Raw genomic sequence first — 26784 nt, forward strand, 5'->3', positions numbered from 1 at the left:
CGCTAGGCTGTCGGATGGTTGCGGATCAAATCTCACTGGTGGCAGAGTTACCCTGACTGGATGTAGGATACCAGTCGACTCAGCTCTGAAAGAGCACCTGAGTCAAATCAAGGTAAGAATCTGGGACGAGCGCAATGCTGACCACATTGCCTTCTACAGGTACTGTAATCCTGTAGTGTACCGTTATGACGATGCGAAAATATTGAGTTGACTGGTAGATTCGCGAGGACCAGTATTTGGGGTATATGCTAGTGAAAGAAAAACCAGTTGATCACTACATGCAGGCTGTCAAATTTCTTTGAAGGTGTTTTGGGCCGTTTCCTTCCCAAAAAAAAGAAGAAATCTTCTAATTTTTGACGATAGCAGATCTATTTCTATTCATGATAACTCAGTGTATCTTATACCGCATGACTCCACTTTGGGGTGGGGATTAAGAGTTTATTTAAAGTACTCCAAATTTGTGGGCTGGTAGTCTGCTCGCTTATAAATCGTTATCTGAGCCTTAGATAGGAACGGAGTTGGAATGCGCTCCTCAATAGCAACACACTTATGCGGCGGAACTATTATGTTTTGGAAAACCTGTCGAAAGTAAGCTGTTATCTGCCGTGCATCAGTTAGAGGACTACTTCGCTGGTAGAATGGCGTATTCTCCCCAGAGAGAAGGGAAAGCTAATAACTTATTCTACACTTAAAACTTGAACGAGGAGGGAAGACTAGAGAGCCATGTCTTAACACCAACAAAATCTCAGGATAAGATTTGAAAGTAGCTAGCTCTGCAAACAAAAAATATCCGCACTACGTGCGTTACGAGAAGTACCGCAAAGAATAATATCCGAGGAAGCAGAGTTGTTCTCCAGGCAATTCATCATCATCAACGGCGCAACAACCGGTATCCGGTCTAGGCCTGCCTTAATAAGGAACTCCAGACATCCCGGTTTTGCGCCGAGGTCCACCAATTCGATATCCCTAAAAGCTGTCTGGCGTCCTGGCCCACGCCATCGCTCCATCTTAGGCAGGGTCTGCCTCGTCTTCTTTTCCTACCATAGATATTGGCCTTATAGACTTTCCGGGTGGGATCATCTTTATCCATACGGATTAAGTGACCCGCCCACCGTAACCTATTGAGCCGGATTTTATCCACAACCGGACGGTCATGGTATCGCTCATAGATTTCGCCATTGTGTAGGCTACGGAATCGTCCATCGTAGGGGGCCAAAAATTCTTCGGAGGATTCTTCTCTCGAACGCGGCTAAGAGTTCGGAATTTTTCTTGCTAGGAACCCAAGTTTCCGAGGAATACATGAGGACTGGCAAGATCATTGTCTTGTACAGTAAGAGCTTTGACCCTATGGTGAGACGTTTCGAGCGGAACAGTCTTTGTAAGCTGAAATAGGCTCTGTTGGCTGACAACAACCGTGCGCGGATTTCATCATCGTAGTTGTTATCGGTTGTGATTTTCGACCCTAGATAGGAGAAATTGTCAACGTCAGGCAATTACAGTACCTAAAAAGAATACAGAGAGATTGAGATTACGGAGATGGGAAACAGGGTCAGGTGAATTATGCGTTATACAGCTTAAAAGAGATCAAAATTGTGGACGGAAAATCAAATCACAGAGCATGATTCATAGATGTTTCTATTAAAGAAAAAAATAAAATATTAAGGCGGAGGTAAAGTCAGAAGAGGATTGCAGGATAAATGAGGCTTATAGTCAAACCGGAACGATAAAGTAGTGGTAGCGTATCCTAACGTAAGTTAACGAAACGATCCGCCAAGTAGACCCGTTCCGACTCCACCGCCCTTTTTGGATCCGTCAGTGAAGAACTTGACACTGTGTTTTTCACTGATACTATAACTTCGTCATTCTTTCAGGTCTTGCTAGTTGGAATCTTCGGGGTAAAGCTTTTGATGAGACTCTTTTTATAGTATAGGCAGTTGGAGGGGTAACTTCAGAATACTGTTGTATCCACCATCCTTCTAGACTCCCATAGTTGGGCAACAATGTAAAGTAGTATATTTAACATGGTAGGCGAGAAGGAGGAGGTAAAATTCAAGGCCCAGAGCCTTTGGGGGCATCATCGTAAAGCTCTTAAGGTGCCGGTAGATGTCACTCTCTGTAGACTCTTGAGCTCCGCCCGGTTGAAGTCTTTCCTCCATGCAATCCATTGCACAATCACGCTACTATACAAATAGACGATATTCCGAACTCATTCTTCTCTGACTCACATAGTTGACCAGTAGGTTGGATCGTTCGATTCTACTAGCAGCTATGACTGGTCCCCCAATAGGGCTGTATTCTTCCGCGTATCATCAAATTTTATTTGCAATTAGTGATAAAGAGTACCACAGTTTTTTCTCCTTCAGACTCAGGTCGACTATTCATAAGCATATTTTGATGGTATGTATAATCTATTGTGCTGTGTGCTTCCCGACTTCAACCACCCTGGATCATCCGCAAAAGTAGGAACCGTTGCCTCCTATGGCTCAGGGGTCCCGGGGGTGGGTGGTGGGGACTCAACAACAAAAGGGTTACAATAAGCTTCTAATCATCATTGAAAGCCCCATTGTCCTGTCCGAATAACAGTATAGGATTCAATATGCCTACTGATAATGCAATTTTCTTCTTTTTCTTCAACCTTTGCCCCTTGCACAAGGGGGGTCGGCTCGTCGTGATCGGTTTCGCCATTTGGTTTTATCAAATGCCTGATATGGATGTAGTCGCGAAACTTTTAAATCCCCATCCAGCATATCAGACCACCGTTGTTTGGCCGGCCTTTTGGTCGTTTACCATCGACTACTCGGTGTTTAGACCAATCTTGGCAAATGAATTCTCGTTAGCTCGAATTACGTGACCATACCATCGAAGACGCCTCTCTCGCAATTTTTCTACGATAATGGGAGCGGATGTCCTCATTTCGGATCTGATCAATACGTGTCACGCCACTAGTCCAAGTAACATTTTCGTCTTCATTACTGCAAGACGCCGTTTGTTGTCTTTTATAGTCCTCCACCACTCAGATCCATAGGGAGCATTACAGATTATGTGATAAGGGTGATTATAGACCCAGCTAGAAAAGTGGCCAGTTTTGACAAGTTCTGTATCGTTGTGACGTAAGGCTTATCAGAAGTGACCTCCATAGGGTACTTTCTTATGGCAGACGAACGATGGACCCAGCAAGTATATTATCTCAGCACGAGTACCATGACACGATACTACAATTTAATGCATTATAAAAGAAAATTCTTGTGTTTCCTGTCCTAAGAGAGGCTCTGATTTTCGCTGGTTTGAACTTAGCGATGGAATCATGACCGAGATGTCCGAATGGACATCGGTCACTTTGAAGTTGGCTGCTAAATATCTGGAGCGTAATAATCGACTTCAAGTTGAGCTTCAAGTGCACCTGGTATATGCCCGTCCAAAAATAGTTCATAACTTTATGACATTTAAAAAAATATTGCCTTATATCGCTGGGCCGATGCACAGTCGGAGATTGCTCATGAGTGGAGTGGTGCCACCCATACTGCTGAATCCGCCGCCTGTATGGGCTGAACCATTCACAAGTGCGCAAATCCCAAAGAAAATAAATTCAGTTTAACATTTGATTGCTGCGATGATTTGTAAAGTCTTTAAAATGATCAGTAGCCTGCAGATAGGATGATTTCCCGAAGGATCGGTCAACGTAAAAACCCATCATTAATTTTTGTTTGAGAATAGAGGGATTCCTAAGTTCGCCAACTATTTAATGACGGACGGTACTAGTTAGAAAGCAACATACTTTCCCGGTTGTGGTACACAAAACCCTCATCTTTGGGCAAGCACCCAATTTGCAAAACATATGACTTGCGATGTCGTCCAGAGCAGGGGCAACTCATCAGACGCTGCCTCACCTCTGTCCTGGGAGCAGACTATTCGAAGTAGTTTCAAGCTGGAATTTGCTCCCTTATTTTAGTTTAGCCTGGCTTAGGCCTGAATTTTACAAGGCGGTTTTGTCTTCATTATAATTCATACATAAGTCGTGTTTTCGAATTAATATAAGGGAGTAAATACCACCTTGTAGCCACTTCGGTCACACTGCTCCCAGAGCAGAAGTAAGGCAGCATCTGATGAATGGCCTCTGACCTGGACGAAGCCGCAAGTCATATCATCTTTAATATTCAAGAAAGAGTAGAGCGAAGAATAAATAACTACGACCTTATATGACTCTTCACATAACACGGGGTCAATTAGTACCTGTGCCGCTTGTGCAAATTGTCCTAGATGGGATAAGGCATCAGACGAGCTACAACACATACTATTTCAATAACCTAAACCGAGGCTGAAAAAGGAGACTGCTCAAAATGTTAAAGGTGAACCTACGAATGTATGATGTTGGGGAGATGTTCAAACCAAAACTAAGAAACTGGTTTAAAACAATACTAATCTCGATGTACGATAAATACAGAGAGTTTTCAAAAACTTACCATCAATATCAAAAATAGCAATGTTTCCCCTCAAATTTTTGAACGTCTTCTCGGTCATCATTTTCATTCGATTATTCCTCATTGATAAAACTCGAAGCCGAGGCATATTATCGAAGGGTTGGCCCTAAAACAAATTGCGATTAAATCAACTCTTCAAAAGTCTCCTAGATGAATAGTATTACCTGAACCTTACAAATATTATTATCATCCAATTTCAGCTCCACCAACCAATTAAGGACTTGCAACGGCATAGTATTGATTTTTCGGAGTGCATTGCTGGTAATATCCAAAACTTCCAGATTCCTCATACTGCGTACTCCAACGTTCTCCATGGTTCGGAAGTGATTTGAAGATAAATTCAAATAAACCAAAGATGGAGAATTGAAAAACGCTTCAGGCGATATGAATCTTAACAAATTATGTTGAAGATGAATTGCTTGTAGGTTGGGTAGATTTTCAAAAACATGATCCTTCAAATCAACCAACTTATTATCAGCCAAGCTAATCTCTTGGATCTCCTGGAGATTTCGAAGTGCTCCTGGCTCTAAGGAGTTGATTTCGTTACTAGACAAATCGAGGTAAAGTAGATTTCTAAGATTTCGTAAGGTCCCTTTTTTAATCTCGACAATTTGGTTATTGGATAGCCTGATATCGGTAATATTACGCCACATACTCATTACTTCTGGGACTAAATAAGCTAGCCGGTTGAAGCTTACATCGATTTGCTCTAGGTCAGATAAAGCTGACATACTACGCGGTAGCTCTGCCAAATAGTTTCCAGAAAGATCCAAATATTTCAGAGATTTTAGATTCTTGAATATCGAAGGAGTCGCTGTGTGGATATTATTCCGTGACAAATCTAGAACCTCTAATTGAGATGAATTCAAGAACAGATTGTCATTCAGCAAATCGATCTTATTTCCTTGTATATTGAAATCTCTGAGATCACCCATAAACTGTATGCATTTGTCCTGTATCTGAGAGATCTCATTATCCTGTAAGTGGAGGAGTTCTAATTTATTCGCTCCTAGAAATGTGCTGTCCTCAATAGCGCGTAGTTTGTTATTAGCCAAGCTCAATACTCTCAGTTGATTCATAGACTGGAATGTGAATTTGGGAATGTAATCCAATTGATTATGGCTCATGTCTAGCATTCGAACATTTGGCAAATTCAACACTTTAGTTGCTGCAACTGGAAGAGTCTGAATTTGATTTCCACGAACGGAGATACGTTCAACAATTTTTGGAAGTCCTGGAATCATCCGGTCCAATTGATTGTAGCTAGCGTCTACTTCAAAAAGTCGATCCAAGCTCTGAAAAGTAATTGGGTCAATAGTTTGCAGATAATTGAAGGATATGTTCAACGTCTCCAACATGGGGGTGTTCAAAAAAGTCAAGGGGTCCAAAGATGTTATGTAGTTCTGACTCAGATCTAGTCTGCGGAGAGATGGAATTCCATGGAGTAATGATGGCTCAATTTGCCTATATTGATTCAGAGCCAGATCTAGTCCTTTAAGGCCTGGTAGATTCCAAAATGGAGCAGGAAGGATCTCAGTTAGACTGTTATTCCTTAGCCGTAATTCGCGCAATGCAGGCATTGCCATTAAAGCATCGCGGTCGATCATTCGAATTGCATTGTTATCTAAGTGAAGCTGCTCCAATGTTCCATGACCACGCAAAACTCCAAATGGTATCTCCGTGATGAAATTGTTACTCATATCTAAAAATTTCAGTGCTGGTAAGGCATCCAGAAGGGATCTCAATTCTTCAATATGATCAATTTCATTATTCTGTAAATAAAGGAATTCAACACCACTACCAGAACTCTGGAGGAATGATTCTGGATGGATCCTTTTAATCCTGTTGTTCTGAAGGAAAACTAATCTCAGATTTGGCGTACGATGAAACGAACCATACTGAATTTCAGTTATGTGATTATCATTTAGGTATAGCTCACCAAGCATCCGTAGATCCACGAAGCTCCCTTCATTCAAGACATTTATTAAATTTCGATCTAGCTTCAGTTTCATTAAGTTTTCTAGATCCTTTATCACCCTTCCAACCATACCAACGTCACTTATCTGGTTATCAGACAATTTCAAGTAGTTCAGACTGGGAAGCCGATATAAGGCTCTGAGATGAATCCAGTTTATTCCATTCTTACTCAAATCAATCATCTTCAGTGAAGGAAGGTTATCAAAAAGTCCAGCTTCCAATCGATTTAGACTCTTTCCGCCATTTATATGAATCGTTTGCAGCTTGGGTAAGTGCCGAAAAATCTGCGGTGGCAATTCTATTAAGGAGTCGCTTTGCACACTCAAATATTTTAAGCTAATCAGTCCCGAAAAGTCTGGTAGACGTTTCAGTTGTTCACTTTGGATTGTAATAGCTTCCAACCTATTGAATCCAATCAAGCTCTCGAGAGGGATGCTCCTTAGATTCCGTTCCACTATGAAAATTTCCATAAGACTCCTTTCTAAGTCGGTGAGCCAGCCAGTTGATAGCCGTTCCATATTATTATTGCGTAACATTAATCTGACTATCTGCAATGGAGCAAGAAATCTGCCAGGTAGAGACGGGAGTTGATTGTTCTCCAAGATGAATTCGTCAATTGGTCGCTTGACGGTTTTGGCGATTTCCTTGATTCCTTCAAGGATTTGTGGAAGATTGCTATGTGAACACCTGAGAAATATGGATTTAGTATAAGATAGATTAAAGAAGTGGATGTTTGCTACTTACCATATTTGGATGTCTGACCCCTTTTGTGAGCACCGGCATGGCAAGATGGTTTCGGACGGAGGGCAGTCATTAGCTCCTGCCCAGGCAATGTGCCACCATATTAGAAGCGCTACGATGGCGCGACCACAAATCCTAGGCATCATTTTAGAATGGCATCTATTTTACCGTGCGAAACCAACATCGCTAGAAGGGATGAAAACAGAAAATTTATTAAAAGGAATAATCAAGTTAACTGAACAACTAAACCATTGTAGTAGCAATTTTTTTGCCAAAGGAGAGCTCATGCCTAGTTGAGAACGAATAACTATAGTGAGAATAATTGGGAAAGGTCTTTATTAATCGCTTTTACATTTTTCTTTTTAGTAAAAATTCTTTCCAAAGTGGCTGGACTTTATCTTCTAAGGAAGATGACATGGTGGAACTCTGGAGATAACTCCTCTCCCTCAGACGAATGTAAACTATTGTACTTTTGTAAGTATTCTTAACAGTAAATGCAAATCTGGCGCCAGATTTTTGATACCAGCATCATATAAGGTACGTTGTTATGATCAGCCAATTTCAAACAAGACACTGGCTGTAGGATCCTGGTCTAGATTAAGGAGGATCGTAATCATAATACATCAATAGAGATTTCCGATTTACAGGGGGAAGGAGGTCTTTTATATTAAATAGATTTGAAAGCCTTTCGATTTTACCTAAACCAACATGGTCTAAAGGAGAAAAAGATGACGTTGGCCTTGTAAGTTTGTAACCGGCGAAAATGACTATTCGTGACCATGGTCAACCAGGAAGACAGAACTAAGCAGAAAAAGTGGTGAAGAGCGGCCGCGCAGATTCACCAACATCTAAACACAGTGCCTAGCTCCGTGGCATCTCAACATATCAGATATTGTTTGCACCTAGGTTAAAGGCGACGCCTGACACGATGTCGGACGTTGGCTTGATACTGTGGAAGACGCTGTTTTAGGCACAGAGGGATGGATCGTGATTGAGGATGGCTTTAATTGCCAGTGTCATCGAATGGAGAATGTCTTACCCCAACTTTTCGGCACTCAGATTACGAAGGAAGCATCCACGATGTAGCCTTCACATCAATATCACCAGTGTTGGGATACCAGTTATAAACGTGATAACAACCACTTATGGGGCTTTCATTCCCCGGGAGGGGGTATACACTCGAACGATAAAGTGCGGATTAGCTAAAAGACTCCACAGCACGGTAAGTCAAAACAAAGGTCGCTGCTAACAGAAGCTTGGCAAGCAGCTAATTGAGGTACATGGGAATTTGGTTATTAACTATACACCCCTAAAATAGAGGCTCTATGAAAACCCTGTTCAATTCATGCCAAAAGATGGACCGCATTGTACGCGCATTATTTTCTGCGCATCTCGTTCGGGTTGATGTCAACAGCATAAAAACAACTGATGATTATCCACTTTCTAACATAAAAAAGCTGGAAGAAACGGTCGCCCTCGAAGCCTGTCCCAGATATGATATCAAATCATACTTGGGGATTTTAACATTCAGGCGACACGTTGGCTCCCATAGCTTACATCAGTTGATCCTTTTGCAATTCATTTCCAATCAATCAATTTCTAGTTTTACGCTGACGTGGGATTGTTCACTTGATATTCCGATGACTAACCGTTGTAGGAGTCCAAGTATGCAAACACATTCACTTACCTATCCAAAAAAAGACCTAGATGCAGCTCCTCTGATGAATTGTAACGTCACAATGCGCTGGTACGCCTCGGTTATTGTTATGCACTCTGTGCTTGCAACGCAAATTTCAAAACATAAGACTCAACCCCTAGGGAAGACTACAACCTTTAAAACCGGCTCCATGTATTATATCAAAATTATACTTGGAGTTTTCAACAGCCAAGTAGGATCGAATTCCGTGTTCAGACGATACGCCGGCTCCCATAGCTTGAATAACAATGAACTGCGGATTATCCCATTAGCACAGGAGATCATTGTTGGAAGTACCTGGTTTGTGCGGAAAACATTCACAAACAAACGTGGGCTCCTCTATACCTCCTCCTTCTGACAATCAGGTGTGAGTAAACACTAAAGCCATGTACAACAAAGTCATCTGTAACACCTTAAGGAGGAAATGGATGTCCAAATTGCCGCAACTGTAAGACGCCCTGGAGAAGTAGCAGTGACAAGTGATCTTCACTGAATATCGGTATTATTGTTGCGGCTACAGTCTGATTGAGCGGTTTGATGATGATTGTATGCTACAATGGAACGGAGAAATGCTGTATACCAGGCAATCTAAAAGAACGCGGGCACGCCCAGAGGCTTACTACGAGCGGAGAACCAACAGGTCTTTAATTTCGAGATCGTTGATAATTTCTTCTAAGGTCAAAAATCACAACACAATTCTTACTGCACAAGATAATGATGAATGAGTTCTTAGCAAGAAACTTAGGAAGAATCCACCGACGAATTTTTGGCCACCTGCATGGACGATTCCGAAAAATGATTAATTCCACGACCATCTGATTTTGGATAAAATCTGTCTTAATAGGCTACGGTGTGCGGTTCACCTAATCCGTATGGGTGAGGATGATCTAGGCCGGAAAGTTTATAGGGGCAATATCTATGGTAGAAAAAGAAGACGTGGTTCGGATGGCGTAGTTCAGAACGCCAGATACCTATTCGGTATTTCTAATTGGAGGACCTCGACGCAAAACGGGGTTGTTTGGAGTTTCTTATTAAGGCAGCCCTAGACTGGTTGTTGCGCCATTGATGATGCATTGGATGCACTTGGGTCCTGCCGAACCTATATTTTCATTACAAGTTTGAACATTTTAACACTTTTCGGAGTTTGGTCATTAATGGTGCACTATTCCAACATATTACTTGCACTAAGGTCAGTTGGATTATTCCAGTATTGGGATATTATAGAGTTGTTAGACTCGAAATAACTGACAACTTGCATTTACTCATCATTAGAAGCATTAGTTGGCCACGACTTCTAAAAAGAAAAAAAAGCAAGGAAAAGGTAGAAAGGAAAAGTCCGAACCTTGGTACTCCGCAAATTAATTAAAATTTTAAGAAATGATGATTAACTGTGCATTAAGTATAAAATAGTTATAGTTTTGAAAAGAAAATATATTACTTACATTGGTGATTGGTAATAGCTCACACCTGCTTAACGAAACTATTTTACCTACAATCGTGGGTTATTAGGTACCTACCTCGCAATTAAATATTATACTTTCGGTATTCCCTTGAGCGCAGGCCGTTCAGAATGTTCGCGGACCATAAGTCACTCACTTTTCATTTGAAATAGTAGCCCGACAAAGCAACCCCTCGCCAACTATGGCGCCTAAGCTTTATCAGCCAGTACACTTCCGACCACGTGTTTAGAAAGGATGGCGTGTTTGCAGACGCTGTGTCACATATTGCTACCTTTGATCTTCCGACAATCACGGAGGCGTTGAAGCACGATGCAGTTGTTCAGAGCCTCTTGACCAACTTCAAAGACACGTTTAGTTTTCTATCTTCGGGCCAAAGTCAAGTACATACTTCAAGATCTCAGACAAGGCACCAAGGTCAGATAGTCCGCCCGATTTCTGTAAGGAAGTAGTTCACGATCTAGCGAATCCAGGCATCCAGGCAACGAGTCGTTTAGTTACCCCGACCAAATTTATTTGGCCGTCCATGAATAAGGATATTAATTCTTAAGCCAGTCAGTGCATCGCATGCCAGAAGTGGAAAACTACAAAACATGTGAGGAAAAAGGTAGGGGTGTTCTCTTGTTCCACCTAGAGCTTTCACACAATGCATATCGACATAATTAACTCTTCGCGAGGCTGGCATCGTTTTAGATATTACCGCGCAATCATCAACAGATTCACGCGGTTGCCTGAGGCGATATTTTTGAAAGACATCTCCGCACAACTATGTATCGAGGCCTCCTGTCGTGAGTGGTTCCACGCTTCGGTGTGTTGGCAGTTATAATCACCAACCAGGGAATGCAGTTCGAATCTTCTCTTTTCTCGGAATTCGGCAAACGCCTCGGCTTCAAATGCCACCGGACAACCGCGCACCACTCGCAGTCCAATGCAATGCTGAAAGTCGATATAATGGCCAAAGGTGACCTATCTTCGGACAATCACAAAGATTTTGTTGCAAGTCCTGTGAAGCTAGGGTAAATGACGTTAATTAAACTTATCCATTATGGGGCAGCTCTAGATTTGCTCCTTTAGACCATTCAAGAGACGAATCTTGATGTAACGATAATCTTCAAACCGATCAAACACCCACATCTGCATCTTTGTTTGCCAAATTTCTCCTAGTGCAACGACAGAACAATACGGTGTTAAGCTCGTATTCAGGCGATACGTTGGCTCCCATAGCTTACATCAAAATACAAATGATAACGAACTGCGGATTATTTAATTAGCAGTGTCACACGAAATGGTTGTTGGAAGTACCTGGTTTGCGCGGAAAGCGGTCCACAAACATACGTGGGCCTCTCCAGCCGGGACCACTTTCAACCAAATTGACCACGTGTTGATTGATCGCCGCCATCTCTCAGCCTTGATGAATGTCAGAACATATAGGGAGGCCAATATAGACTCGGATCACAATCTCGTTGGCATGGTGCTCCGAGCTCGAATAACAACACGACCCAGAATCCCCTCTGACAATCAGGTAACACTGAAGCCATCCACAGCACAGCCCTCCGCGACACCTATAAGAGGGAAATGGATGCCGCAATAACCGCGGTCAACAGAGATCCTGGAGATGAAGCATCAACAAATGATCTTCACAATCATCTGAAGAACGTTATTATAAATACGGCCACAAACATACTTGGCCCCAGCCGCAAAATGAGTCGGAACGGTTGGTTTGACGATGAATGTAAGCTAGCAACGGAGCGGAATAATGCTGCACTTTGATGAACTACTGAACAACTAGAACATCGGCGAGTTGGAGTTGGTGGATCCCGGCGCAAAACCGGGACGTCGGGAGTTCTTTATTAAGGCAGGCCTAGACCTGATACCGGTTGTTGTGCCGTTGATGATGTTAAAAAGTTTGGTGAAAATCATAGCCTCGGAATAATATTGAGTTTAACGTTTGGACCGTAAACTGGAGTAGTCGAATGACGAACAACAAAACTCAAATCCTACTCAAAGTTCCACAAAGCTGTACGTGATACTAGCTAAAGCTGGAATCCTGCGCCTTCAGGGAATAAGGTCAGGCCTGTTTGTCGACCACACATTGTGATGATAAATGCCGCCCAACGTGGGACCCGAACTCACGACCCTGAAGTTAGGAATCTCATGCTTTACCGGTTAAACTAACCAAACTCTTAACATATTGCTTGCGAGAGTCGGATATGCTTCGGAGCAGTCCTACAAACTTTTTTTGTGGATAGAAAATGATAGCTTCAGAAGGCATTTGTGCTTTTGCCGCAGTATGGGTGTTAATCCGGGTCGTGGGTTCGGGACCCACGTTGGGTGGCATTTGCAATTACAAATTTCATATGGAGAATGGAGAACTGAAGTAGTAAGTGAGTGAGCACTACCCTTATAGCGACCGTCAGGCTGTCTTCCTCAACATTGCAGATGGAGGCAAACACGAAGGTGTATCTATTCCATCACAGCACCAGAATTGGAGTACAATTCCATCAATTATGAAAAAAGAAACCAACCCTTTATTCCGCATACGGCAAACTACAAATTATCAAGGATGGCACAGTTTCTTCTAATCTGCTCATTTACATGTTCATCAGATATCGGATATATGGAAATCCATACGCACATGCAAAAATGTCCGTAACATCATAACTAGATAGATATTACTTAAAAATTCAAAATATCTTAAATTACACAGCAAATTGTCTTTCATTTGATGTGCACTTTAAAATTTTACCGATTTCTAAGCAATTTTTTAAGTAGGCTAGTAGTAAAATTACTTCAAGATGTAATATCTAATAAAAGCCAGCATGATATGAAGAAAACACCAAGATAGTAGATTCTATACAGTAAAATACAATAACTAACGAACGACAAAATTTTTAAAGAGTTTGCACGAGCGTAAGATTTGCGCTTTTATGTGAAACCATCTGGAAAATTGTCAAGCGGATCTAAATAAAGAAGTTTCTACTGTTTTCAATGTTTACAGTTGTAACACGATGATGAAAGATATCTAGATTTCTAGATCTGTTGACGATGGTTGCACTCATGATCTTTCATTCATAAAGAATAATGTTGTCACCCAGATTTATAAAATACTATATTATACGGGCTAGTATGCTGCAAGCACATGTATTCAAAATAAACAACTGCTTGCATAATTAAGAACCACAATCATTTAAAAATATACATAATTGACGAATTTTAGATTGATTGAAATTCAAATACACGAAAACGATTTTCATCGATCATCAAAAACAATATTGGAAAAGACGACATCACAATCAGCGGAAAAATTTGTCCCGATCATCGAGTCTAAGGCAGTGATTAAGCGAAGAATGTCAATCATTTGGATTATGTTGTGTGCGGGATTTTTACCCACTGAAACCACCGCCGACTCCGCTTGTTCTATGGAACCACCATAAGGTATAAATTCACGAGGCGGAGTTAACTCATACTAGCGTGGTCACCTTCTTCTATACACAGCACGTGACCGTGCTTTTCTAGTCCCCTATGCCCTTCGCAGTTGGTTCTGGATAGAACCGATCAAGTAACTGATTGCATCTCAATCATTTGACATGGTAGGACTCTCCGTACTAGCATCTCCCCCTGGAGTTTCCTCAAGGTTCTTCTTTTTTTGAATGAACCTTGGACAATGGAAGGATACGCGCTCTCAGTCCTCTAAGCCCTCATTGCAGTTTGGACCATCCGGTGAGGTGTCCAGTTTAAACCTTTACAGGACTGGCAATATCCTTCAAGTCCCTCGAAAAAGCAGGTGAGGTTATAGTTAATCTCATCATGCCGTCTTTCCAATCACAGCTTGATGGTAGTAGTCAACTTGTGTGCCCACCGAACCTTTTAGTGTTTCCTGTTCAATCCTTAGTGAAGTATCGGGCATCCATATAATTTGTGATGAGACTGCGCTCTAGTTTCATTATCATCAGCAGCGGAAAACACGATACAATCACAAACATCCATGACGACTGGGATTCTTAGAACTCAAAGCAACCAGATTGGAGGCTGACGCTTCACCCCTTAAACCATCGCACCGTCAAACCTCTTGCTATCAGTTGATAGATTTCTACTTTGTGGCGTTCTTCTTCTGCTATAAAGCAGAGGTGGATTTCACATTGTATATGTTCGTCACCTCATTCGCCAAAATGTCAAGCGGCATCATTCCCGAGATGATGAATGCCATCTGCACCCAGTTTATGAGCGTGAGGTCTACAATGTCTTTCATCAAACTGGAGCTGTATGGAGCAAAATCAAGCTCACCACCCTGACTATAAGCGCCAGCATCACCATGGCCTGAGTTGTACATGGCGTGGATGCTTTGTAAGGCAAGCACGTACTCTACGTGTTGCTTATGGCTGAGCTTGGCGTCTATTATTATATTATATTATTTGATGACCAGCATAGAAGTGACGGTAAGATTCGTAACTTTAGCGCAGATATAATTTTTTTCGGCACTAGATGATGATCAACCAACCAATGCTATATTACCGGCCTAATTCATCATACCCCCGACATGCAAGCTTCAAACAATCCAGCCAATATGTCCAGTTTGGTGTCACGGTGGACTTAAGGGCCTTATTCGGTATGCCGTCCAGGCCCGAAGTTTACACTTACACTCATTCTACCGCAGATTTCTAGCAGATCGTCTTTGGTGGTGGCAGAAATTGCCGCCACACGCAGAAGTTGCCGCAAGGCACGCTGATGCAACCTTACTGGACGAATAACCCCCGAATGATTCTCAACAAGAGAGTAGGGCACGTAATCTGCGGTTGCTGAGCGGCTTCTGAATCGTCCCATCACGATTCTGTAGACACTTCCTCACGGATTTACTCCACCCCCGAGTAAAGCTCGCTAAAGCGTTTCCACTTGTTCCCTTGGACGGCCAGCATAATGGCTGGGCTGGGGTCTCTTTATAGGTATGCTCTTTTCGCCTGTTGTCAATGTTACTTACCGCCCTGTAACTCTTTCTTCTGGTTCGGTGGCGGGCTGGTCGAAAGCTGGCCAGTTCGCTATTCCACTGGTGGTTAAGTCTTTTACTGGAGAATGTGCATCAACCCTTTCTTCGAAAACCAAATTGTCAACCATTCTCACGAATTCACACAGTGTCAAACTTTATGGGGCGCAGCAGCTGTACAGCTGTACACTACCTATTTCGAGGCGAGAGGGTTTAGAATTTACTCAAAGTATTCCCTCCATGTCCTGAAAGGCGCTCGTTTGCTCCCACTTCAGTGATACAGGCTAGATATTCTGGAGTTAAGGGAGGTCAGTTGTTGGTGTTGGTGATAGGTCATTTTAATGCCAAAATGTGTTGTCCAGATATGCAATACGAGAGAACGTTCTTGAAGATTAAAACGGTAAAAGGTTCGAGATTTCACGACATCATTTAATGGTTGCCTTTGTTTGCATATCGCGTCCACATATTCTGGCAGGGGTGGGCAGCCTCGAACCCCAAAGTTCAATACAGGCCGCTTTCAGACTTGACTATCGTTTGGCAGTGGAATAGCATCTCGCTGACTAGACGGCTAATATTTTGAACAGTTCGTCGCCGAAAACTGATGTGCTCTTTTCTCTAGTGCAAGTGAAGTTACTGGCCACGTCCCGAAGGGTACCGTGAGATCTGACTACCAAGACTTGGAAGCTGATCGACAAGCACAGGGAATTGAAGGCTCTTACTGCCGTTACGAGGGGGGGGGGGGGGGGGGGCGAACGTGATGCGCTTGAGCAATGGTTCCGCGACAAATTTCAGGAAGTGCAGCGTAGCGGTCGACGGGTCAGGGATACAGAAACTACCGCAAAGAGTAATGATTGACCGAATACCGCATTACGAAAAAAATGGGAGTTGTTCGTGGTCTTATACCTATGCTGATAACATCTGTTTGCTCTCTCACAGAGTCGTGGACTTTAGTCAAATAGCTTTGAATTTGGAAAGACTGTCACGGTACCCTATATGATTACCTGTAGGAGGCAGTGTGTTCAGCATTGCGCTCGCCCGTGATTATTACCCTAACTCAGGCACTCATTCACAATTGCGTTGACTGGTATCCGACGTCAAGTCACGATTTAAATCATACTGTTGCCATTGAAATTTGAACCCCGATCTTCCGTCCGACCTAACCTAGCGCTCTAACCCTCAATTAACCCTATTCTATATTAAATTACGAAAACTACAACTGGAAGAACAGACCACCGAAAACATAAAAGAGTCCTCAAGCGCCTAAAAAGAAAGCCGGAAACCTTGTGCGAACTCATTAATTATAAATCAAATTCTACTAAAAATGGTTGCACAATTTCCGATAATTTCGAAGAATGTATAAATTTTTTAAAATGATGAGTGGCAACAAAATTACGAAGTTCCTTCGAATAATAATAACTACAGACATACACCCCAGACAAGCTCTCTTATAATATGGAACGAAAAGTATCAAAATGGCGAAAACGAAGTCATCATTTCCTTTCAAGTGATGAATTCTGAATTATGTATAATATTTAGAAGTCATCAATTTGATGATGTAATTCAGGCTTAATCATCATTTTGCAGCAATGCCAGTGGGCGATATACTCACCGAAAACAAAAGCTTTTAAAATATCTCACCCGGAACCTATAAATTATGAAGAGAAGATTTTATAGCTCTTGATGTTAATTTGACTGTGGATCAGGGAAACAGGGAAATTTGAAATGAAAATATTATTCACGACTATCTTATATTATTTTGTTTACAATTTTTTGTAACAAATTATAGATTTTGATTTAACAATGTACGAAGAATTTCAAAATGAGTTACATAGTTATGAATTATTACCATTACTATTTATTATCCGAAATTTTAAGGATTTCCCATCGGCTATAGGTTTCAAGGATAATGTTCGTTTCTGTACATATTTGATTAATTGCAACATTTGAAAGAGATATTTTCAAATGGGAATTTATCGTGTTCAGGCAAAAAGCCCTTCGTGACTCCTGCGAACACCGTATTTGCACATACTTATATTAGTATTAAGTCGACGATCCTTCTCTAACTAAGCCATGCTATTAACATAGTATGCTGGCCCTAAGCCCAGGTAAAGAAGGAGGGTTTGAGGCAACGTACTTTGTACTATCCTCAGTAAAACAAAAATAAAATGCTGAGATCAGGGAAAGAAATAAATAGAGTATAGTTGAAGTTATTACACTATGCTAAATTCTACCTGATCCCTCTTGGTGACAGGTCCCACGAGAGACCGACAAAGAAAATGCATACAATGTCGTTACAAACGTGATGATCGGATTAATTCACAAGCCTTCGCGAAATCCTAGGGCGTCCACCTCAGTCGACGCGGCAGGACGGGCCCCGGTCCTGTCGAGAAATGGGCAAGGGTTCTTGACGCATGGACGGCGTCAGCATGTAAGCAAGTTAGCCCGAACAAAACGGACAAAACAAATACGTGTCTGCACGCTAAACGTTGGCACCCTAACTGGAAAGACCGAGGAACTCGCAAGGGCCCATCGACGACATCGCATCTGAGCTCTAGAAAGCGAAGAACAACACTGTGGCTCAGTGAATTCTTTAATCGGGTTATTCAGGAAGGAAGAGCACCATCTGACTGGCAAGAAAGTACCACAGTTCCAATATGGAAAAAGAAAGGTAGTCAAGCAGAATGTTCAAATTACCGTCCGATCCGGTTACTTTCCCATACCATGAAGATTTTTGAACGCATTCTTGGCAACCGTATTCGTTGAAATAACCGTGAAACAAACCAACTTTGTCAAAAACTGCGGAACTACTGACGCAATACACGCTGCACATTACTCATGGAGAAACATCGTGAAAAGCATCGCCCTCTTTACATTGCATTTCTGGATCTAGAGAAAGCATTTGACCATGTGCCACACGAACTCATCTGGTATGCTTTACGACAACACTTAGTGCCAGAAGAACTCGTGCGTTGGGTTCAATTGCTCTACCACGATCTGAAAAGTAAAGTTCGAAGTATGGCGGGTGTATCAAAACCGCTTCGTGTCTTGGTTGGTATTAATCAAGAAAGCACCCTCTCACCACTCCTCTTTGTTCTTCTTATAGACACCGTCACACTGCTTTATGTAGATGATGTTTTCTAGCATCACGGTCTCAGATTGAATCTAAACAAAACTGAATTTTTGACGACTGATCCCCATGAAACAGGCACAATCACTGTCAGCGGCAGTGATTTACCCAGAACCGAGCGATTTAAATACCTCGGGTCAACGTTATCAGCCAATGGAGAACTGAGTCATGAAATTGCTTCACGCATAAACGCAACCTGGATAAAGCGGCGTTCCACAACTGGTGTGGCCAAGTTGTCCACCACCGAGGCACTGCGGTCGAGGGACCGGGAGCCCGCTTGTCCACTCCCAAAAGCCGCCGGTACTGGGGTTCCGAGCCCCAGCACCGTAAGTTTACTCCTTCTCTTGCCTTCCAAGGTGGTTTTATGTTCTGGGTATCCTTCCCATAGCCATTTTGGTCCGCGCACCAGAGATGAGCAAACACTAGCCCATACACAGTCAGAAAAGAAAAGTGCATGAACACATATTTACACATCAATAGGTATGCCCAAATCTGCCAGCTGGGGTCGCGCCTGATGGGAGATCTGGCCACTCCTCACAGGTCGGTCTGTCTGTCTGTCTGTCACAGGCACATTTCTCAGAAACGGCTGTACCGATTGACACGAAATTTGGTGAGAAGGTGGGACCTATGTTGAGGTTTAGGAGGAGTCCCCATACATGTATCATAAAAGGAGACTGTAAAATTTTTTTTCACCAAATATAGTCATGTGGGGTATCAAATGAAAGGTCTCGATTAGTACTTTTCGAAGCCGGTTAGTTTTGAGATTTATTAAAAAGGCAGGGAGTGGGAGGGGTGCAAAGTGATGATTTCTTTAACGGACCCATTCTCAGAAACTATCCAACCAAAAAATCTGAAAAAAATCATGAAGCTGCCTTTATACGGTACCCAGGCCTCAAAATACTCTCCATATCGATATCTGTTCAAATTAAGTTAATAATAGTGTATTACCATATTTTTTGGGAAATTGAGTAAAACCTCCCTTAAGTTTATCCCAGAGTTATAAAAGTTGGTAGTAGTATAAAATATAATATGAAGCATTGGGGATAATATGAAGCATATTATCCCCAAGTTTAATTAAAATCACACTATTACTAACAAAGTTATAGTAGCCCAAAGTTCCTTCCCCTGTAAATTTACTGGAACTAAATATCAATATCACATTGAAGTGGGTAGTCAGGCATGCTAAATTCAAATACATAACGGGCTACGTACAAATGGAATAGTTCTACACTTAAATATACTCATAGAAGAAGCAAACAAAACCTTTTATACCTGAAGCGCCCAGCTTCCGGTTTGCCGACTTGTTTATTTAGTAAATTAGGTACGACAGATAAATACAACGAAGTCCCTTACAACAGGTCACAGGAGAACAAAACAGCTCGCAAGGAATAGCCAGAACCTTCTGTTCCAGTAGCTTTAAACGACACAGTATACCTGCACCCTACCTAAATCCAGGGTTTTAGTTTCCATTTTGATCTACACAATCTCAGTTTAGGGAAGGGAGTTATATATCTCATAAAATGTACGTAAAAGAGTGCGGTCTACAGAAGGACCATCATGAAGAGATGTTCTGACTTCAAGCGCAGCATTCGTGATCGCTGACAGTAATGGCAGATAAGATACTAAAAATATACAACGTGAAGATCACCTCTCTTTGTCGCATATGAAGAGGGTAGAAAGAGAGAAATCTATAAATAGATGGTTACAATCATAACATTCACGAAAGGGTTAGTGTGTAGTGAGACACACGTTGATCCCCGCCATCAAGAAGTGGTTGGAGAAACAGCATGGGGAGCTCAATTATAATCATAGTAATTAATTACAATCGTCGTCTGGTATATAATTAGTAGTAATTATTTGTAGCTGCATATAAAACCTTAGGGATAGCCTATGAAGTGAGTAGCAATTAGACTGAGAAGGGAGCAAATCTTTTACCTTCTGTTCAAAATTGAACCGGACTGTATCATTTAAATTAATCGTTGTTGACGTATTGTTTAAATTTTTTTTTATGAAGAGATCTAAGACTGCAATGATTTTAGTTGTCAATTTTTAGTGTGATCTGCAACGTCATTTCTTTGTAATCGCTTAGCAAAAAGTAGGCGGCGAAATATTTTTGCGAATTCCATTATGGATAAAAAACTTGAACAAAGAGTGTGTTTAAAAAATTGTTTTATAAACGGAATGTCTTGTCCAGACGCATTAAAAATGCTGCAAAATACCTATGGTGGATCTGCTCTATCGCGTACGCAGGTATTTAGCTGGTATAAATCGTTTAGAGAGGGCCGTACATCTACTGAGAACTTGGCCCATGCTTCCCGTCCAGCGACATCGGTAAATGACGAAAACATCGAAAAAGTAAAGAAAATTGTATCCGAAAATCGTCAAGTGACCGTAAGGGAAATAGCTAGTGAACTTGGCATATCGATTGGATCGGCGTACAGCATTTTACATGATATTTTGGGGATGCGTCGGGTTACCGCGCGGCTTGTGCCAAAATTGCTGGATTCTCTTCAAAAACAACGTCGGAAAACTGTGGCTGAAGAGATGCTTTCTATGGATGATAGGGACATTCAGCACATCATTACTGGTGACGAGACTTGGGTGTACGAGTATGATGTTGAAACTACTCAACAATCTTCGGAGTGGCGCTATCCAGATGAGCCGAAACCCAAGAGACCACGCCAAAGTCGGTCGAAGGTTAAAGTGATGTTAACTATTTTTTTCGATAGTCAAGGTGTCTTGCACTCGGAGTTTCTTCCCGAAGGTCAATCAGTAAATGCACAATATTATTTGAGTGTTCTGAAGCGTTTACGGGAAAATATTCGCCGAAAGAGGCCAGAATTATGGGAGGACAATTCGTGGTTTCTGCATCACGACAATGCACCGGCCCACACATCAGCGCTTGTATGTGACTATTTGAAAAAAAATAACGTCAATGTCGTCCCACAAGCACCATACTCGCCCGATATGGCTCCTTGCGACTTTTTCCTATTTCCCAAACTTAAATTGGCGCTTCGTGGAAAACATTTTGAGACAGTTGAAGTTATAAAAGAAAATTCGCAGAGGGAGCTAAAGGCCATTACAAAATCAGCATACAAAAAGTGTTTTGAAGATTGGAAAAGACGTTGGAAAATGTGTATTAATTCCGATGGTGATTATTTTGAAGGGGATAAAATAAATATTGAAGAATAATTAATTGTTGTCGTTTTATTTGCACAGTCCGGTTCAATTTTGAACAGAAGGTAGTATGTTTATTAGGTTCTAACAGGAGAGGTGCGTCACGTCATCCCGCGTGCGAACATTTGCTGTTGCATTCATTTCCTTGCTTCACCAAAGGTCATGGTGTCACGTCACCTTACCAAGCTGCGTCTCAACTTGCGTTCGACCTAATGGTTGGTGAAAGTAGCACCTTGGAGAAGCACACACATTTTTCCCAGACCAAAATGGCACAGCCTACCCTCTGGGAGTACTTGACTTTAACACTGCGTACTTGACTTTATTGGGCTTTACGTCTCAAGGGCGCTAAATGCACCAACCTTTTCCTGTCAGAACATGAAGAGATATTGTGAGTATTCTGACTGGACTGTAGCAAGCTGGACATATGTTTAGAGTTAGTTAATTACAAGGAAATATGGGTTCATCCTGTAACGAGAAATCGGAATTCATGGAATAATTCCTCAGATTTTGCTGCTAATGTACACGGTTACAGCAGGTAGCATCAGATCCACTAATGGATCACGGCTTCAAATTGGTTTCTGCAAAAAAATCCATTTCTGGAACTTGATTGAAAAGCAAGCAAGTACGCTCAGTAACTTTCCTTTATGTTTCCTTTGATAAATTCTGGTACTAGGGATGGCTATTAAAATTGCATAGAGAACTTTCATGGATGGGATAGATGGATGGATGGACTTTACAACGACGAACCCGGCAACGACAACGGAATAACGATTTGCGCATTTTCTCATAGATCGTGCGCTCTCTGTACAAAGATATAGCTGCCAAGCAGCTAGCCGATACCCTGTCCCGAGATAGGACTGATATAATAGCGTTTTTAGGAAATGCGTTAGACAGGGACCCGTCCCCTGGAGAAGTACCACTACACCATATATATAGTGGCTAACCAGGGAACGATGTGCTCGGAGTAGGTTTCTTAATAATAATACTAATCGTTAGCGCAACACTCCATTTTGGATCAGGGCCTTGAAGTGTGTTAGAGCACTTCATTCAAGACCGTAACGGTCCACTACAGTATACTGTAGAAGGCAATGTGGTCAGCATTGCGCTCGCCCGAAATCATTACCCTGATTTGACTGAGGTACTCATTCATAGCTGAGTCGACTGGTATCCGACATACAGCCACGATAACAAATCTCCCCGCCACCAGTGAGATTTGACCCGCCGCCTTCTGCTACGACAGCCCAGTGCTCTAACCACAGCCAAAAAATGAAACCTGCTGTTATCGGGTTTGAAAATATAAGCGAAAGGATATGCACTCTGCGTTTGCGAGGAAAATTTAGAAATATAAGCCTCATAAACATTCACGCTCCTACAGAGGAAACTGCAGAGTCAGAGAAGGATACCTTCTACGAGGAAAGGAATGGATGCCGCAATAACCGCAGCTAACAGATGTCCTGGAGATGAAGAATCAATAAATGATCTTCACAATCATCTGAAGAAGTTATCATCGATGCGGCCACAAACATACTTGGCCCTAGCCGCAACAAAAGTCGGAACGGCTAGTTTGACAATTAATGTAAACTAGCCGAGTAATGTTGCATTGTCAAAGAACACGGGCATGCGCAGAGACCTACCAAGAACTCCGTCGAAGAGAGAAGCGACTTCACAGACGGAAGAAGGAAGCCTGGGAAAACCAAAAGTTCTGAAAATTCGAAAAGTACAGGGAACAACCGCACCAGGCCCACAAGTTTTACTAACAAGTCAGCAGGATGAAGCCTTATACACTTCGATGCTCATCCTGCCGAGACAAAGAGAAAAATCAGATTTCCGAAAGAATGAGCATATTGGGGCGATGGGTTGAGTACTGGTCAACAATCAAAATATCGGCGAGTTGGAGGTCCCCCCAACCGAAAACGACGGACACATACTGCCACCACCAAGCATAGAAGAAACAGTCCATGCAATTCATCTACTTAAAAATCATAAGTCACCAGGAGCCGATGGAATTACAGCCGAATTGGTTAAATATGGAGGCGACCAACTAAACCAAGTGGTTCATCAACTGACACTCAAGGTATGGAACAGCGAATCAATGCCTGACGACTGGTAACGAGCCATTATTTGTCTCAAACATAAAAAGGGAGATATCACGCAGTCCAGCAATTATAGAGGCTTCACGTTGCTGAGTACCATCTATAAGATATTCTCCGCTATTTTGCTAAGCCGGATAGCCCCATACGCCTAGAATATCATTGGCCCATACCAAAGGGGGGGGGGGGGGCATTCACTCCAGGCACATCAGCAACAGATCAGATTTTCTCTCTGCGGCAAGCTATGGAAAAACTGTTGGAATATGGACATCAGTTGCATCATTTATTCATCGACTTTAAAGCCGCCTATGATAGCATAGCCAGGGTAAAACTGTACACGGCCATAAAAGAATTTTGTATCCCGACGAAATTGATAAGACTGAATGGCCTGACCCTGACCCATATGCGAGGCCAGATAAAAGCGGAAGGATCACTCTCAAGACCATTCGACATCAACAACGGTCTACGACAAGGGGATGCCCTATCATGCGTCCTCTTTAACCTGGCCCTCGAGAAAGTGATTCGTGATGCCGAGATAAATGCGAGGGGTACGGTCCTCTTGAAGTCCACCCAACTACTGGCCTATGCTGGCGATATCAACATCATGGAAAGAACGACCCGAGACGTACAAACTGCCTTCAACCAAATTGAGCTGGCGGCGCAAGATCTTGGACTGTAAATCAATGAAGGCAAGACAAAATATATGGTGGCAACGTCAGCACCGAAGACGAATCAACCAACAACATCAAACCGCACTGGTCAAACACAAACACGAAGAAGAATAAGGATAGGAGAATACAACTTTGAGACCGTTGATAATTTCTCCTATCTAGGATCGAAAATCACAACCGATAGCAGCTACGATGATGAAATCCGCGCACAGTTGTTGGCAGCTAGCAGAGCTTATTTCAGCTTACAAAAACTGTTGCGCCCGAAACGTCTCACCATAGGGCCAAACTCTTACTGTACAAAACAATGATTTGCCAGTCCTCATGTATTCCTCCGAGACTTGGGTTCTTAGCAAGAAAAATTACGAACTCTTGACCGTGTTCGAGAGAAGAATCCTCCGAAGAATTTTTGGCCCCCTACATGAGGATGGACGATTCCGTAGCTTACACAATGACGTAATCTATGAGCGATACCATGATCGTCAGGTTGTGGATAAAATCCGGCTCAATAGGTTACGGTGGGCGGGTCACTTAATGCGTATGGATGAGGATGATCCCACCCGGAAAGTCTATAAGGGCAATATCTATGGTAGAAAAAGAAGACGAGGCAGACTCTGCCTGAGATGGAGCGATGGCTTAGATCAGGACGCCAGACAGCTTTTCGGGATAACGAATTGGTGGACTTCGACGCAAAACCGGGATGTCTGGAGTTCCTTATTAAGGCAGGTATAGACCTAGTTGCGCCGTTGCTGACGATGATGATAAAAGCTGTATTTAATACGTATGAGTGAGAATGGCCCAACCCGGAAAGTCTATAAGGGAAGTATTTATGTTAGCAAAAGAAGACAAGGCAGGCCCTGCCTGAGATGGAGCGATGGCATAGGTCAGGACGCCAACCACCTTTAAGGGTGGTAGACCTTGGTACAAAACCGGGATGTCTGGAATTCTTTATTAAGACACGTCGGTAGACATGTGTTGTTGCTATTCTTAAAGCCTTATTTTCTTATTTGCAAAATTTAAGTTCCCTTCCATGTTCTTATTTCTGGCCTTTATACAGTTATAAAATCCGCTCACCTCTCTGAGACTTCGTCCATGCCACCCTTTCCCCAGTGGTCTGCTTTCCAGGGGTTGGTGGAATACGTGCTACATGTCCTTCTTTCCAAGCTCAACGCTGGTGTAATATACTACATATTTCATGGCTTTTTTGCTATTCTTTGTCGGCACTTATATTTTGTGGCCCTTCGATATTACTTGCCTATCCAATTTGATAGGATTGAAAATACTCCCACCAGTTTGAATGAATATCACCTAAAAGTGGAAAATATCAGCACAAACCTCACAAAGGTATCGTAGACCTTATGTTGAAGTGAATTTTTGCTTGGACCATCAATAGTTGACTAAATCTGTCAGTATCTGAAATACGAATGGTGGTCCTGTGAGGAAATTGGATCATATTTGAGTGATTTCAGTTAGTAGGAACTCACGATTACCATTTGCGCGTATTTGCAATGTCCAGAACAGATACTAAGACGAAAATGGAAGTACAAACAGAAGGGACTCCAAAAACTACAAAGAAGGCAGGGCTCAACTAGATAAAATTTTTGAATCGTTTTCCTACATGGTGGGACGGTTGTTAGAAACCCTTGGTATGATATAATTGGGATTAAACGAATATAGTGTACATCATACAAACAAATAGGGAACTATATATTTTTTTCATTATTTTAAATCAATTACTAGATTTCCGATGCAATGACCTTTGAAGGAACAACACCTGCCTTATACCTAAGAGCCGCAGGTGTATGACGGCAAGTATTTCGGTTAGAAAGCAGAATTACAGACTTTGCAAAGTATTATCATAAGCTTGGAGTATATAATGAAAGTAAAATTCATTAACGACCTTTGTGCACTAATTTACCTTTCAAAAATTTCAATACTTCATTAAGATGCTCATATCCAACTAATCCTATTATGATTTAATGCAGTTTTATGCGCACTTCAATTTCACTTTGTCTAATATTTACTTGTTGCACCCAATTTTATTTATGCAAATGCACTACTGAGTTATTACATTTACACTCGTTACAATTTCAATTTCATTATCTGGAACATATTACGTACATTTTCCGAACTTAATTAAATATTCATAAAAAAATCACATTAAACTTCCTTTCATGCTACTGAAATTACGTAAATCTTCTCTTTTATTTCACGAATATCGTGGTTATTTTCACTTTTCAAACCAAAATCACTGACCATAGAGTCTGGACGGGGAGACCGATGCAATGTACTTGGATCTGATATTACATTGGATCTATGGAGGAATCTGAGAAGTATTTGGATTAGATTTTCGCTGCGTACTCGAACTGAAGCTCCAAGACTTTTCCGACCGAAT

At 42.0% G+C, this 26784-nt stretch overlaps 1 protein-coding gene across 1 annotated transcript in view; it reads right to left on the minus strand.

Moving 5' to 3' along the window:
- LOC119650248 (protein artichoke) overlaps positions 1-26784 on the minus strand; it is a 28695-nt gene extending 1911 nt beyond the window's left edge. Inside the window, exons 1-4 of the mRNA XM_038052838.1 lie at positions 26308-26784; positions 7200-7382; positions 4643-7142; positions 4461-4584 (exon numbers count right to left, since the gene is read on the minus strand). Of these exons, the coding sequence (XP_037908766.1) occupies positions 4461-4584; positions 4643-7142; positions 7200-7342 (2767 nt within the window). The 5' untranslated portion in view covers positions 7343-7382; positions 26308-26784. The remainder of the gene's footprint in view (positions 1-4460; positions 4585-4642; positions 7143-7199; positions 7383-26307) is intronic.

Source organism: Hermetia illucens, chromosome 2, assembly GCF_905115235.1.
Source record: "Hermetia illucens chromosome 2, iHerIll2.2.curated.20191125, whole genome shotgun sequence".
Lineage (NCBI taxonomy): Eukaryota > Metazoa > Arthropoda > Insecta > Diptera > Stratiomyidae > Hermetia > Hermetia illucens.